The sequence below is a fragment of the Vidua chalybeata genome, chromosome 2 (assembly GCF_026979565.1).
Source record: "Vidua chalybeata isolate OUT-0048 chromosome 2, bVidCha1 merged haplotype, whole genome shotgun sequence".
Lineage (NCBI taxonomy): Eukaryota > Metazoa > Chordata > Aves > Passeriformes > Viduidae > Vidua > Vidua chalybeata.
In genome coordinates this window covers 112582721-112599374 of record NC_071531.1, presented here as the reverse complement: position 1 = coordinate 112599374, position 16654 = coordinate 112582721, and the positions used below count along the sequence as shown (strand labels likewise).

The 16654-nt window shown below is 38.4% G+C and overlaps 1 protein-coding gene across 2 annotated transcripts in view; it reads left to right on the top strand.

Annotated features, from left to right (window-relative positions):
* Positions 1-16654, top strand: part of EPHA6 (EPH receptor A6) — a 368662-nt gene that overhangs the window by 268299 nt on the left and 83709 nt on the right. For both annotated transcript variants that reach the window (XM_053934140.1, XM_053934139.1), the window contains exons 7-10: positions 2121-2283; positions 10759-10867; positions 13621-13691; positions 15598-15723. In XM_053934140.1, coding sequence (XP_053790115.1) covers positions 2121-2283; positions 10759-10867; positions 13621-13691; positions 15598-15723 — 469 coding nt within the window. The remainder of the gene's footprint in view (positions 1-2120; positions 2284-10758; positions 10868-13620; positions 13692-15597; positions 15724-16654) is intronic.

Below are 16654 nucleotides of genomic sequence, written 5' to 3'. Positions count from 1 at the left end.
TACAATTCCATCAGGTTTTTTTTCTGCAATCTCTCCAGCAGTTCAGAAGAAGCAGTACATTATTAAATGCTAGGACTTGATATCAAGCAGTAAGGAAGTCTAGGGAAAAGAAACAGCTTGCAACTATTACATTGTACAGTGAAATCCCTTAGGTGCTGGTCTCTTCCTTGGCTTACCGAGTCTAAATAAAAATTTCCAGAGCATTCCAGAGTATAAAGTCTCTGGGCCATGACAGAGCACTTTGAATCATGCTAATACATGTATAAATCAAGCCTTTGCTGTTTACATAATCTGCAGTGAAGATTTCCAAGATGTTTCCTTCACAGGAAGTATTGTAAGCTTAATCAGAAAAAAAAAACCACACCTATCAGTCAAACAAGTAGGCTTTCTGTCAGAAGAAAATAGGTCATTTCTGAAATGCATTAAAGTATGTCTAAAATCCACTATCTCTGTTCAAAGTGAAGCTACAACATTTCAAGTAATTGGGAGAAGTCTTATATTTAAAGAAGTAATTAGATGGTGTATTAATTATAGTCTCTATCCATAAGATTACATGTACATTTTATCCTACTATTTCAATTTAAATACCTACTTCTCACGGCTTCAAATTTTGGTAACAGACTACAGAAAAAATCAATACTTCCTCTTACTATAGTTTCTCAAATTATTTCCACTGCTTGAAGCACAGGTTAAATGCAGTTATTTTTAATATTGATCATTGTTGCCTTCTTCCTGCTCCTTCCCTTAGCAGAATCATGAGGTTGCTTCTGTGTGTTTGTTTTTTAATCTGGTTTTCTCAGCCATCTCCCTGTATTCCTACTGGGGAATAGTGATCCACCTGCTGCCCAGTGCTAATGTGATTTGTTACACATGGCTGAAGTTAACTCAGAGGGTTTTATAACTACTGTTTGTTTTATTTAAAAAGTGCATGCACATTGCTGAGAAGAGGTTAAAAGTCCAACAGAATCTGACTGAAACCTAATCCTCTCCTGGTTATATCTCTTCTGTGAACTAGATTTCCTTCTGAACAGGCTGGAAGCACCCTTTGAATAATTTACACCTGCTCTAATATCACTGCATGGTATAATAAACCTATATGGTGCCCTGTGGGTGTCACAGTTGGCCTGTTAAGCACATGCCAAGGGCATTCCTGCTCAGTTTGGAGACAAATCCTGCTCCAAGGGAGCAAACCTAGCCTTAAGGCAGCACATAAAATATTACAGATTACTGGTTTATCAAGTAGCTAATGACAGGGAATAAATGTTCTTCCAAGTCATCCTCTCATGTAAAAGCACCATGCAAGACCTGTCTAGCAAAGCAGCAATCAGTTAAAGCATAGAAATTTATGTTTCAGGTCTCCATACTGGAGCAGCTGGTCTGCAGTGGTAATTCCCAGAGACCATAATTCTCAGGGATCTCTGTGAGCACTCAGGAATTCCCAGCAGCTGCCTGGGATCAACTGCCAGGAGATTAACTTTTGTGCAGAGTATTTCTCCTTATAGAGTTTCAAAGTGAATTTCATGTATGACTACATTACAGCTACCTGGAAAAAGGCATTGAGCTCAGCAGCAGCAAAGCAGCTGAACCATGCTCAAAGTTGACAGGCTTTAAAGAAAAAGTTAATTCCTATTTTCTTTTACCCACAGGTCTACCCACGGATAGCGCCGGCATTTTGGCACTACCTGCGGGTAGAAGTGAGTAGCGGGTGTTTGAATACTCCCACATCTTTATTTTACAGCTTGGTAGTGTTTACTGACCTCCTAGTTTGTCCATTGTGCAAAAATAATGAGCTTCCATTCTAGTTGCCATTCTTCTGTGAATGTAGTCTTGTAGTAATTCATGTTGGTTTGACTACGGTTGGGTTGGTTGCTGACCTGAGTCACAAAAATATGTCTATATGCAAGGTTAAAGACAAAAAACCTGAAATCTAAAAGTCAAGGCCATATCATACATTCTGACTATAGCACAGACCCAAAGTACAGAAATCCATACCTGCACCTCCTCTTATAAACACATTTTACATTCATGAGAAGAATATGGAGCTTCAGTTCTGTTATATCATTTTTGCAAAGATTGTTCAACTCAACTTGATATCATTTCTTCCCTCTTTTGTCCCTCAGGAGCATGAGCAGCTCAGCTATTCCTCCACAAGGTCCAAGGCTCCAAGTGTTATCATCACAGGTCTCAAGCCAGCCACCAAGTATATATTTCATATCAGAGTCAGGACGGCAGCAGGATACAGCGGCTATAGCCAGAAGTTTGAATTTGAAACTGGAGATGAAAGTAAGTTTCACTAAAGGGAAAAAAAAAACAAGTCCAACAAAAGTAGCATCTAATTCTAAACCAGTGAGACATTGGGAGTTTGAATGGCTGAACCAACCCCTACCATTTGTTTATCACAAAATAACTGGTGCTATGTTATAAAAAAACAAGCCTCAGACTCACAGTTCTGGATTTGTAGCAGCACACAGAAATGTTAGCCCCATGCTACAGCTGAAGGAATGTTCTCTTCCATAAAATTTCCTTATGGATCCCTTCCAAGCTAAGATGCTCTAGGATTCTCTGATCCTTTCTTTCCTTATAGAAGTTCTGCCTCTTGACATCTAGAAATTCCCTTAGCCAGGCTTTCTCTAAGTCCAGCAGCCCCACGCAAGCTCCCAGTGATGGACTCTTCACCCTGTAGTTGTTAGTGCTCCCAGACTCCACAAATAAAAAATTGAAAACTTTTATATGCACTTCCATCAACAAATAAACCTACTAAATTTGGCACAAAGAAGCAAGAAGCCTTCCTATTCCTACAAAATATGCAAAAAGGCTTCATGTGTGATGTTCACGCTCTGAACAATTTTATATTTGTCGTGTGTTGCCCTCCATGTTCAAAGAAACATAGAAAAAGGTATTTTCATGTATTTGAGAGGAAATTAGTGTAGTAGATACAACACTAAAACACTCATTAATTAAATTACTTTAATTAGCCAATTATGTATACCATGTTTTCATTAGTGTTTTAGAATTCAAGTTGTTTAAGCTAATGTACAGACTCAGAACTATGTAAGTGCTTCCAAGAGCACCCAGGGATTTGTGTTCCATTTTTATTGCTTCTTAACTTCTATTTCAAAAATCAATCAGGGATAGATTTCCAAGTGCTTAATGCCTAATTGGACTTTTTAAAATTTGCTGGGTACTTAAGCCAATTGGTTTGAATAGGAGTTGAGCACTTGGGTGCTTTCAAGAATTTCAGTAGATCTTGCCTGGTGCAATAAATACAAGGCTTAATTCATGTAAAAAGAAAATAGTATTTAAACCTCTGTGAGGTTTCACATTGTGAAAATGTCGCTTGCCCATCTGAATTAGGAAGACTGTGGCTCCAGTGACATTTCCCTCATTGGTACTGAGGGAATCTCCTGGGAGTGACATTCCCCTTACTCTGTCCTAGCCCCATCTCTCTCAGTGCACTGATGCAGCTGGCCCTTGGGCTGCATGGTAATCTTAATTTTGACATCCTTTCTGAAGTACAACATCAAAACTGAACCTGATACTGAAATAAACTGGAAAAATAAATCTGTTTATGATGCCATAAACAGACCTAACACAGTTTATCTCTCAATAATTCTGATTTCTTTTGCTTTTGTGTCTAAGCACTTGCTGCCTGCACTAGTGCATGGTTTCCCATACCTCAATAAATAGAATAGAGCAATGGTTTTGTCAGTATTTCAAGATACTGAGTAACATTTACACAGAGAGATTTGGGAGAGTTGTGTTGAGATTTGGGCTACTTGGTTCTGTCAGTACCTATAAATGTTAATTTGCCCTTGCTGGCCTGCATCTGTCTTACAAACCAGTCCTAGTCCAGCTGTGTAGGAATGTCTCTTTACCATTTACTATTCTGGCAGTGTGCAGCTCAGCTGAAAATTTTCTGATTTTTTTAATATACATTTTTCTCAATTTTCCTGAAAGATAGCAAATAATAGTAGTCCAAGGCATTGTATTGCAACTCCCTCCAACCCTCCTCACTTGTTTTCACCAAGAAACAAGTAACTTGGTGAAAATTCCACTTCTGCAATTACTTTTTGTGTACTTCCAATGAGATTTGAATTAACTCAAAAGCAGCATTTTCATGAGAAGGCTGGGAAGAATAGAGTGTTTTAAAAGTCTGTGTTGTGAAAAGAAAATTTATCAACCAACACTCTCATGAAAATGACAGAAAATATTTTAAGTCATGTGTTTGATAAAAATCCTCTTTAATCGACCTTAGATTGTAACATCCTTCAGCTCTCTGCCAATTGAATATGGTACAGTACAGAAGAATTCCCAAAACATTTGCAGTTAAACATCTAAGGTTAACCTGCTTGAATGTTGACAGAATTTGTTAGTAGATGGCAGTAAAGTGAGCAGTCAAAAATTAGAAGTTTTCTTTAATAGACTAATTACAGAAAATTGATGATTCATCAGCTGTGAGATGTGAATGTCAATGTCCTAAAATACAGTGTCCTTTGGCAGGGCAGTGTCCTGCCTTCTCTGATGTTCTGGGTGAAACACTACCTGTGTCACTTCACTTTGAAATTGTTTAATTTTTTTTTTATTTAATTGTTAAATTGTTAAATTTAAATTTAAAGTGGGATTGCTAAAGGTGGTGCATGAGGGAGAGAGAAGACCATATCTGCAGTAATAGTGGAAGTTAGTTATTAATGCTGATGTGGTTTTTGGGAAGCACCACCCTCACTTACTGACCCCACAGACTGAGACAGCCAGAGCTTGGGGAGCTCTGTTGTGAATTCTTCTCCCTGCTGCAAAGACAAACAAGTGGAGCATCCAAAAGAGTGAAATTTGTATTTTCTTTGTGATAGGAAATGGAGTTACCTAGGACATTCAGGAAAAAAATCTCCTCAAGGGAAGCAGGGATGGATGAATGGATGCTAAAAGGCATTCCTCCCCCTTTTCAAGCCCAGAGGCTGCACCTGGGAAATGTGAAACCTTTCCAAAGCACAGCAACCACCACTTGTGACTGTGTTTCTTGTTGCCATTTTATTCAGTCTCTGTTTCAGCACCTTACAGGCAAAACACTCGGAGCAAAGCTGGCAGGTTTTCATACACTCCAGCACACACACAGCTGCCACTGCTGGAGCTTTAAACTGGAGCATAAACCTCACTTGTAGCTCCTGCTTTTATCTGTCAGAATTACCAGAAGGACCAGAAACACTATGGTCCTTTCTAACAGAGAATAAAATGTGTTCTGACAATTAAGAAAAACATTTTTCCTAGGGCAGAGATGCTTTAATCTCTGACTGTTACCCTCTCTGGGTTTTTCCCCCCTCTCTTCTAACCAGCTAATTTTGGAATACCTTTTTTGGTTGGTTGGTTTTGTTGTTTTGGTTTGGTTGTTTTTTTTGTTTTTTTAATTAATGATTCAAACCTTTTGGGGTTTTTTTTTCTTTTTTTTTTTTTCCTAGAGAAGTGGTCGTTACCTCAGCAGTCCTTCTGCCCAGAGGAATTTGTAAAATATTGAACAATTTACAGCTTTCAGGCAGTTTTCATGCCAAAGCAGGGCTTGTTCTAAAACCAAAGGTATTTTCCTCCTTAGCCTTCCCATCATTAGGAAAAAATAATCTGCAAGTGGAATGGTTGGCTTGTTCTGGAAGGGACCTAAGGGACAAAGTAGCATTTATGCACTGTGTACTTGTGCTGAACAGAGTGATAAATGTAAGCACAAAATGATATTTAATCCAAAAGCAATACAGACTTTGTATACTTTAAATTATTAACAATAAAACCCTAAACATTTCAGAAATGTTAATGGAATACCTGATTAGGTGTTTTATAAAGTTGAAGACTGTGAAAAATAATTGGCTGAAACACCAGTCTTGATGGATCAATAACTTTAATTTCTTTACCATAGTCTCAGATGGTGTTTTTTGTGTATTGCCAGAAAATACTGCTGAATTTTCACATTCTTCTCCCTCTTCCTACATCCACAAAATCTATCTTTAACTTTTCATCCTCAAATCAAGCTATTTTGGGTTTTCCACCAGATGTGACTCCATTCTTTCCAGAACTCCAAAGCTCAAGCAAAAGGTCCTGAATCACTGATTCCAGTGCATGTCCACTACTTGTTTAAGCACATGCCCTGGTTCATGCCATGACAGAGAAGCCATCCCAAGTTTTTTTAGAAAATCTATTTATTGCATTACCAATGCAAAATGGAGATTTTGTTTGTTTGTTTGTTTTACAATATTTTATGTTTCAACAATAGCAAATTGAATTCCTTGTTGAAATAAAACAAATCAGATTACATGTATCTCATATTTAGAAACTACTTGTTGGATCTGTCCCCACCTCTGCCTTGTCCTACTGTTCATTCAATATTAGTCAGCTCTGGATACCAAATAATGTCTCATTTTGATCTTTAAGTATTTCCTTGCTGTGTTTAATGCTTCCAGCCATTTCTTCTTCACATTTGATTTTGGTCTATCTGATTGCACCACTGTATGTGTCCAGAAAACCCAGACTTCACTTCTCCTCTGCATTTCCTAAACAGGAGCAACATCCTCGTTCAGATCTCGAACTGCCTGCACAGACTTTCCATGTGTCCACTGGCCAGGAAAATTAGGGGAAAACACTTGGAAGAGAGCTTTTCAAGTGAATAGACACCAAAAAGTTTTACATTCTTATGTTAGTGACAGTCCCTTTTAAGTTCACCTTTCCTTTGCCTTCTCATTTCCCCTTTGACTGGAGCCCGTCAGCTCACTGTACCACAGGAACTGCACAGGAGCTACATTTGCATTTGTGGAAATGTTAAGGTTGCCCTAATGAGACTTTGTGTTTTTCTTACCTATTGTTCTTAAGCACTGTTGTTTACAATGCCTTGTAAATCCCCCTGACAGCCTGTTCCTCTCTATTAGAGCTCCAGTGCTCACTGTCCACACTTATCTGTCTTACAGCTGCTCACTGTTATCAGTCTGGCTGACTTTCTGTCACTTTTTTATCTTTCAGTCTGCTGGTGGGTCTGCTGCCTGATAGATGTCAAATTGAAGTAACCAAAGGATGTAGCTGAGAGACAGAAGTGAGCTGTCATTAGGGCTTTTATAACAAATACACAAATTTGTAAAATGTTTTGGAGAAATTTCTTTAAAGAAAGTGCAGAGAGGAAAGATTCTCTCTGGTTCTCAGCCTCTTGTACTGTGAATAAAACATCTGCACCATTTCTTCCAGTGTGCCCAGTGAGGAAAAGAGGAAGCCTCAGGGTATTTCCCTTCAGCCCAGAGGGGAGGGAAAGTGCAGCTCCTCCTCCATACATTTGGATGAAGAACCTAGAGAGAAGATGAGACAGGGCATGGATGTAAAAAGTGAATTGTAGGGGCAGAACTGACACCAGGCTGGATGCAGAAGGGATTTCTGGACACGGTGTTAAGCAAGGAAGCTGGAACGATGCAATTAGGAACTTCAAGCATCATTTTAGGCATATAGCATGAGTTAAGCATGAAGAGCAATGGCAGTGAGGAGTTTATCTGGATAAAAAGCTCCTGGGTACATATATAATCCATGCTGCAGTTTTAAAATCACTTGGACTAATCACATCAGTTGCAGGTAAAACGTGCTTGAAGAGTTTTGCCACCCAAGCATTGCAGTATACTACTGAAACATCTTGGCTAAGTCATAAATTCTCCCTTTTCCTTGTCTTAGCTACTCATTTTTTAAGTGTTTTCTGTCCAAATGAACTCATTGAGTAGATAGGTAAAAAGAAAGAGACATAGTACCAGACTAAGCATACAGCCCAGTTAGAGGGGTGCTAAGCTCCCTTAGCTCTGCTCATGGTTTATGATAAAGTTGAAGTGCCCTGGACAGTGTAGAGACAACAAAATACTGATTTTAGCTATAGGAATGCTGGCCTTGTTGTCCAACATGAGATTCTGGAAAAAAAAAATGCTGTGCACTTCTGTGATTAGATGCAGCACTCTCATATGTACACACAAAGGGATGAAATTAGGTTGCAGGAACTTGCTTGGCTTTGCAACCTGACAAAGTTGTTTTTTAAACTGTTTTTCTTTCTTGAATAATCAAGAAGTTCTGAGGAGAAACACGGGGTCATAGACCAATATACACAGGAAAAAATAAGAAAGGAAAACTGACAAAAAATTTTCAAGAACATGCACAACAAAAACAAATAAAGCTCTTAGTATTTACAGCTTTAACTTCACCTTAAGAGAAAGCTGGAGAAATGAGAAAAGAGCAAGGAGGTTGAGAGACACATAGAATTTAATTTAAAATGTTAAAATGCTGTAAAAATTCTAGGTATTGAGAGTCCCTGATTACTGTCTTCTCACTGCCTAAACAGTTTTTTGTGGAACCTTTTACCTGTATGTGATAAGTCTGTGTATAAATATTTCCATCATTTTGCCTTACCAGCCTCTCTGTCAGTTTTTAACAAATTCACATTTTCCAATTATTCTTGTCTGTCATTTGGCATTTTTATCTGACAGGTAAATTAAGATCATCTGGAAGTTTCAGGCTTGAAAACTCTTTGAGGTGATTTAACCACATGAAAAAAAAAATCCTAATGTATCCAACTCTGGCCTCTAAAATACTAACAAGGGAAACAGAATTATCACTTTTCAAGTAGGTGCAGTCTCAGCTAAAAAATCTGTATTGTTTACGGGCAGAACGAAAATAAATCAGTCTGAATTTCTCCCGTTCATTAATGTGACTTTGGTTCCTGATAGAAAAATGTATGTTATTGAATGGGTGGATTGGATTAGGTTTTAGCTAGAACACCAAAAATTAGCAGCTCCATCCAGAAATTGTCCCGGACACATCTTCATCTTGATAGCTGCAGGTGCTTCTTTGGGCCATGGAATCAGCCCCTACATTTGCACCAGGAAGGTTCCTGGGTTGTTGCCTTGGCAGTGAATGTCTCTTGAAAAAAAAAAATCTCAGTTAATTTGTCTTTTGACAAATAAATTTTGCTGTTAATTTTGAGCTTGTGTTTTGCTTTCCTCCTGCCAAATTCACTATTTTTGCATGCATCTTCTTCCTATTATTAACAAAAGGAGAGCTGCAGTTTGTCCTCTCCACTGCAGAGATGGGCAGGAAAGACTCCTCTGAAACCTTCTCTGTGTGCAACTTCAAACCATGCCTGACTTGAATAATCTTTGCCAGATTTAGCACAACCCCCACTAGACTGAAAATGTATTCAGCATTTGCATTGTTACATGTGTGGCATGATATTTGTTGTGTTGCATTTTTCCATCTGAACCTGAGCCTGTGGAATGTAACACAGAGCTGGAATCCACTGCCATAACATCACTAAATATCATTTAACTATTCAGTCAATATTTGCTCCATCATTTCTTGGAAGGTGTAAATTTAACTTGTTTGGCCACAGGTACTGAATCCCTTGTAATTTGCTGCCTGTGCATTCTTCCATCAAATTACTGGGACAGAAACCTAAAAAGTTGGTTTTGGTGAAAATTTGACATAAGCTGCTGTTGGTTTAATTTGCTTTGCTACTCTTACAAAGCTGGTTTACACCATGAGTTTTCAAGCCACACACAAATATTGTTCAGAAGCCAAATGCTTTTCTAGGAACCAGTGTTTTATGAGGCTTTGGATAGCAATGTGTGCATTGCATTGAGCTTCATCTGCTGCAAAGTGAGAGAATATCACCTGCTGAGGTTTCTAGACAGCAGCCTAGACAGCTTTAATCACCTGCTGCCTAAAGAAAGCTGAAGATTTTGCTTATTGAACAGTTTTCAAGTTTACAAAATCAAAGGTGCTTCCCTGATGTAAAAATTATTCCCTTTTCTGTATTTACTCCTGTTTTCAGAAGGCATTGAATAGAATTATTTCTTCTTCTTTCAAAACAATGTTTTATTTCCCATGGAAATAGTAAGAATTGGGTAAATGTCATGTGGTGTAAATGTTCAAGTGGAACAGAGTTTAACAAATAAAACTTCAGAGTCACAAGACAGGAGACAGAGGAAAAAAGGAGCCTAATTCTTTTTCTGCTCATGTAGTATTTAGACAGTGAGGACCACCTGGACTCTAGGTAAATTCTAAATGGAAAGATTTAATATTATACACAATAAATTAACAAAATTAGGAAGTGTCCAGCAACTGGATAGTTTCAGGTGATCTCTTTTAACTTCTAAACATCCTACAAAAAGCAGAGAGAACATCAGGAGGCATAAGACTTTTTTTTCTTTTGGTCAACTACAGAGTTGCTAATCACCAAAGCATGTTATGATAAACTATATATATTTTGTGACAATGAAACTGAACACCAGACATGCTGAAGAATGTGTGAAGCTGCACATTAGGTGTGGGGGTTTTTCTTTTGCTTCCTTCTGCACCCAGTTTAGTATCTTCACATACCCAGCACTGCTGCTGACTTCACTGGGACAGGGGGATGGAGAGAATTTCTGAATTAGGTGCAGGATTAAGATAAATAAAGCTAAGGAAGAGAATACAGTTTTGTGTCCAAAATCCTGTCATATTCAAACTTTAATAAATTGCAAGTGTCTGATAGGGACAAATCCTCCTTTTATAAACCTGCAAACATCTTCTCCCCTCCATCCTAGTTGAGACATGGGTTATGGTTCCTCACTTCACAGACACATTTCCATCCGATGCCCTTGCTAAACTCTGAGGGAAACATCAAAAACAAATTGCAACATTTGACCATTGAAATTATTTCAGCCATTCTGCAAAATCCCTGGGTGATGGATGGAGCATCAACCCCTTTTCTCTGTGCTTCTCTTTCAGCTTCTGATATGGCTGCAGAGCAGGGACAGATTCTTGTAATTGCCACTGCTGCTGTGGGTGGATTTACTCTGCTGGTCATCCTCACTTTGTTCTTCCTCATCACTGGCAGGTAATTAAAACACTGTTCTCGTGTAGTCCCATCTAAAATTAAGAATTTAAGAATGATATTCAAGTCATTAAACTACATTTTCAGAGCTAAAATTAGGGTTAGACACAGTGGAATATCCTCTTTGTTCAGCAGTGGTCATACAGTTCTTTTGTAACTGGTTTTTCATAAAGACACAGTTTGGGGAGATAAGAAATTATGTGATATCAGGAAGTAGTTTGGATATTTAGAAATAAGTTTCTGGATTTCTTGCCTGCAAAGTGATAATTTAAAAATGCAGTATAACTGCTGCACCCTCAAGGCTCTGACATTACAAGGAAAAGAGAAAAAAAAAAAAGAAAAAAATCCCCACAGTGAATTTTACAAAAATCTTACAACTGTCAATTGCAAAACTTTAGAGAGTGCACTTCTCAGATATCAACAGAGGGTGCTGCACTTTTAGATTTGTAATTACACATCAGTTTTGTTGGTATAGCATTATCTCTAATTGGAGCAGAAAGTGAAGTTCTATCAGTGCAGGCCAGAGGGTTTGTTTGCAATACCCTAAATATGGCACTGCAGTAGCTGCCATTATGTGAATTAATGCTCTCTTTGCTAAATAATAAAACCAGTTACATCTAACATTCTGGTGAAGGTAATGAGAGCAGTTAACCTTGGAACATATTGTGGCCTTAGATAATCTTAGGGGCTAAGTAAATATTCCTGCAATTAGTACAGAAGGTGACAAACAGTAGGATCTTTCAAAAGAGAGAGGAATTATTTAGACAGGGACAAATTTCCAGAGAAAATGATTGTGTGGAATCCATATGTGAAATCCTGAAACAACTCAAACACATCCTTTAGAAAAAAATCACTAAACTTGGGAATGAAAAAAAAAATTGAAATGGGTTTCCTTCTGTGTTTCTTCCTCCTGTTTTCTACTGTTAAGAATATCAGAGACTCTCTTAGCTTTCTACTGCCTTACTCAATGGGACCATTTCAATTATGTAAGATAGGAAATCATTTTGAAAAGCTGCTTAAATGCAGTGATAAGAGCATGTTCCACAGAAGACAGAGCAAGAAAATTTTGAATAAATACTCAATTTACTCTAGGACTGGAGGCAAATTTCAGCATGAAAAACGGGACTGGTACCCTACAGATGTGCTCTGCTTCACTGTTTAGAATTAACAATTTGATGAGCTGTCGAGTCTCAGGGCTGCTGATGAGCCTATTCAGAGTGGAGAGGCTGGGGGGAAATGAGCACCTGCCTCTGCACTTTGCTGGGTCATTATCCACCAGGAGCAAGCAGGAAGCAGGGCTGTCAGTTGCAGATAGGAATATGAAAGCAACTGAGGCTTCAAGATGCAGTACTGGGGTCCTGGCTCAGTTTCAGGAAATGGGAGGTTAAAGCTCAGTCTGATTTAGCCTTGTCTCCAATTTTTCTGCAGCCAACATGAGCAGGGAATGAGGAGACTTCTCTGCTGGTGATTAATCACTGGCTTCTGAAGTCAAACTTTGGGGCCACATGGATGTTTAGGAGGGTTGGGTAAGGTTAAAGTCTTGTTTCTTTGGCTGTTCCCTTGGGCAAGCACTTGGAGTGCAAGGACTTGTGTTTAGGGCTCTGGACAGACCCTACAGACCACTTGTTCAGGTCCTAAAAATGGCACTGGCATCCTTAGGGAGTCCCAGCAACTGGTGTTCAATCTCAAGGTTTCCAGAGAGTCTGAGAATCCACTGGTTTGCACTCCCTCCACAAGGGCACAGCAGCTTCAGAAGTTTCTACCCTTTATTTCCTCACCATCACCTGTGTAGCAGTGAACGAACTTGTGACTGTTCCTGCTGTGTTTCAGCAGTTCAAACAAACCACTGAAATGAGGTGGGTGTGTTCCCCTATTCCTCAAAGATCTCCACTCTTAGTATGGATTTACTGATTGTAATTATTTTTGTTTAATTTTACACTGCTGTTAATGTTCACACAGAGGACAGACATTTTTTTTTTCCCCCAAGCTGGTCTTGGAACTGCATGTCTGTACTCCAGAGCACACATCCACAGGCATTGCTGTTCTCCACAGGCATCAGAGCCTCAACAGCCCTTTGCTATCCTTTAAACCAAAATATTTCCCTCTAAACAGTAATTTTTAAGCTGTTCAGTGAGCAAGAAAGAGCTTTAAGACCAAGAGCAAATACTTTGGTTTTTCTTGACTGAAACAGTTGGTCCTGCCATGTGACTCCCTAAATCAGCATTATCAGACCTGCAAGTAGGCAGTGTTCAGCAGCTCAGACTGCACAGAGCCACTCAGCAAAAGAGAAAAAAGGGGTCCTGATATGAAAAAAATATTTTCTTTTTTCATGAAACATGGTGAAGTCATTATAATTCTGTTATGAAGAAAATGAGAATGTATTTTAATGTATATGAAAGTTAATGGGATAAGATTTAATTACCACAGGTCTGTGTACACAAACAGGAATGCAGGAAAGTAATAATTTATTGAAGTATCAGAATTTTTTGGAGGAGTCAAACTTAAAAAAAAGTATTACATCAAACTTAAACTCAGATAGTCATTGTCATGCTAATCATTCAACCATGATCTGTTTTTCTTTGTATATAATCTGTTTGTAGTTCATCATGTATATTCCCATCTTTAGATTAATAAGTAAATATATATTCCAAATGCAAAGAATTTGGCTTTCATAAAATTGCAGATAAAACTCAGTGTACATCTGTTTTATTCGTGGCAAGTATTTTATTTAAAACCTTACTTGTTTTTCTTGAAAGATGCCAGTGGTACATAAAGGCCAAAATGAAATCTGAGGAGAAAAGAAGGGCTCATTTGCAAAATGGACACTGTAAGTAGTTCAACACTATATAATATTTATATTGTGTTTAAAATGAAGAAAGTCCACAGCTTTGTGAACAATTTCGCCCTTGGTGTTTTAATCTGGTTATTTGAGTAGTTCCTTATTGTCTGCATCATCAATAGTCTTTATTTTTGTTTGCAATTTCACTAAATCAGTTCTAGTTATTAAAGGGTTTTTTGGTATTCAGCTAATAATATTTAGCAGGTTTTCAGGTATATTTCTTTGAATTCTCAGTTGTTCTGGGTACTGAATTTCTGCCTCAAAATTCTTCTCCTGGTGACTGTATGACTTATTTGTATCTAGTTCTCTTTGGATTTAGGGATCTACACTTCCAGCCACCCAAGAAATAAGAAGTGAAATGGGTTGTCTTCCCTCATGTTCCTGCTCACTGATCAGTACAGTGAGAGAAAATCCTGGTGATCTCTCATGGGCAGTAATTAGTTTATATAGCTTAGTTTAGCTACCTACTTTAAATGAGTTGCCTTACTGTTTCTTGTTAGAGTAGCAATTTAAATGTATTTTTTTTTATTCAAAGGGTATTGCACAAAGGGTATCAGATTTTATTCTTTCATCATTTTGATAACATCTCTGGAAATGCTATGATCAATACAGAAGTTACCAGAAGTAAAATATTTTTTTGGGTGACACCACTATATCGAGCCAAGTGTCTCTTTCTGTCAAGGAAAAGGGCACATTTGCCCATAAAGTGTACTGCCTAGAAAGATGGTTTTCTCATTTGTTTCCAGGCATGGCCAGAAATAAAAGAAGACAAAAACCCTCCTCCTGGAGAGTTTGATATATGCCTCTGAGACCATGACTGAATTTGAAAAAAGCCTCACTCAGTGTCTTTCAGGCCAGGGTAAATGATGACTGTATTTCATGCTGACACAAAGCTTCATCTCAGAGCCTTCCCATTCATTTGTAGTGATCTCAGCATCACACTAGAGGGGGTGAGTCTCTACTCATATGTGTGCTCCACAGAACCAAGAATAAAGAGGAATTACTGTTTTAGACTCAGCTATTAACTGACAGGAGAAAGAAGGCTGAGAAATGCTTCGTTCTCTTTAAAGGGATTCTCTGGACCCAGCTGCAGATGCCTCTTTTTATCCTGATAAATTGATGGATTATTAGCATCAACTTCTGATAATGGATTGAAAGTTTTCCAGAACTTAATCATGATATGGCAGCAGCCTAAAAGAATTCCCATCCAGATAGTCCAGAAGAAACAACACAAGCTCTTGAACGTGCTATACTCAGGAACACAAGGGATATCAGCCATGCCAGGAAATGACAGCTTGTTGGAGCCTGCCAAAGCAATCTGGCACCAGCCCACTACTGCCATGGCCATCTCCAAGGAAACAGACAGAAATTATCTTGAAAATGGATTTGGATATTTTTGTTGTCATCTTTGCACCTGGCTCTCTGGCTGTTCCAGCTGATCAGAAGAGAACAAAGGAGCACAGCCCTCCAGGACTCATCCTGAGAGAAAAGGAACTCAAAGATTTGACCTGTTTGGCAAAACAGGATGTTCAGCCATCCACTCCCAAATGAAAGGAGTGAAGTAGAAATAACTGTTCTCAAAATAAAGGGCATATTGCCTCAACTGCCCAAGGAGCAGCAAAGGGGAAGCTAAACTGCTTTGGCAATAATCGTTGTTTTGAGACCGCGCTTTTCCCCATATCATTGAGCCCTCACTTGGTGCCTCTGCAGACCCTTCTACAAGTGACCAGCTCTTCTGGTGGCTTCTGAAATTTTAAACCTGGAAGATGTAATATATCATTTTCAGTCCTTTCAATTGCCTAGTCAAAAAAAAAAAAAAAAAAAAAAAAGAAAACTATTGTAATGCATGAATGTCAAGACGTTCCTGATTCCTATTATTCTCTATTTCTTGCAGTACATTTCCCAGGACTTAAAACATACATAGATCCAGACACTTATGAAGACCCATCTCTTGCTGTCCATGAGTTTGCCAAGGAGATCGATCCTTCAAGAATTCGTATTGAAAGAGTCATTGGGGCAGGTAAAACTATCCCTACTGTAAAAAAATCTCTGAGCATGGCAATACTGCTTTTCAGAAGATTTAGGAAATTAATTCATTATCAGTTTTTTGTGTAGGATTGATTTTTTGCCTGGTTTCTTTGGGATTTTTTTGTTTTGTTTTGTTTTCCAGATGTATTCAAAACACTGTCACTCAGCATGTGCCATAGTTATTGTCATGTATTCTCAGGCACTGAGGGTGAAATTAGATCAGAATCCCTTTCTATGGGGATATAAATTCTGAATATAGAAGACTGAGAAAAACTTTTTCTTAAATAGAGAACTGGAGGAGTGTGAGGGAGGAGAAGGAGAGGCAGGCTTGGGATAGGCTTTTCTGTCTAGAGATGGATCAGTGGCAGAGAAGGAAAAGAGGAAGATGTGTTGATAAGATGTAGACAGTATGAAAGATGATGCCCTGTAATCCTTCTTTTTTATATTGTTTCATGTATCTTAATCACTCCAGAAAGGAAGGATATTTTTCAGTTTAAACCCCTCATTTAATGATATGGTACTACACTGATAACCATGGAAGCATCCCCAGTGTTGCTAAGAAGTGTTGTATGCACTAGAAAATGTTGTGCAATAATCCTACATAAATAAAACCAGGTCTGGTAGCAGACAGGAGAGAGAGAAAGTAAAAGATAAAATTCTCTTCCACATCATCTGCAGCTGGAGCTCTGCACCTCTGGAATTATGAGCCTGGAAGAGCCCCCAGAGGGCTGACCTCTGCAGAGAACATTCAATTTGCTTTCTTCTATTTCTTGCCTTTCTTCAGACACACTATAGGTATTGATGTCTTAGATTATAAAGCAGATTGAGCTACATTCCACATCTGTGTAACTGCTGATTTCAGTTGAATACAAGAGGCAAGGATTATTTGTTTTAGTTCAGGTTAAAGTTGTGTCCTTAATCTC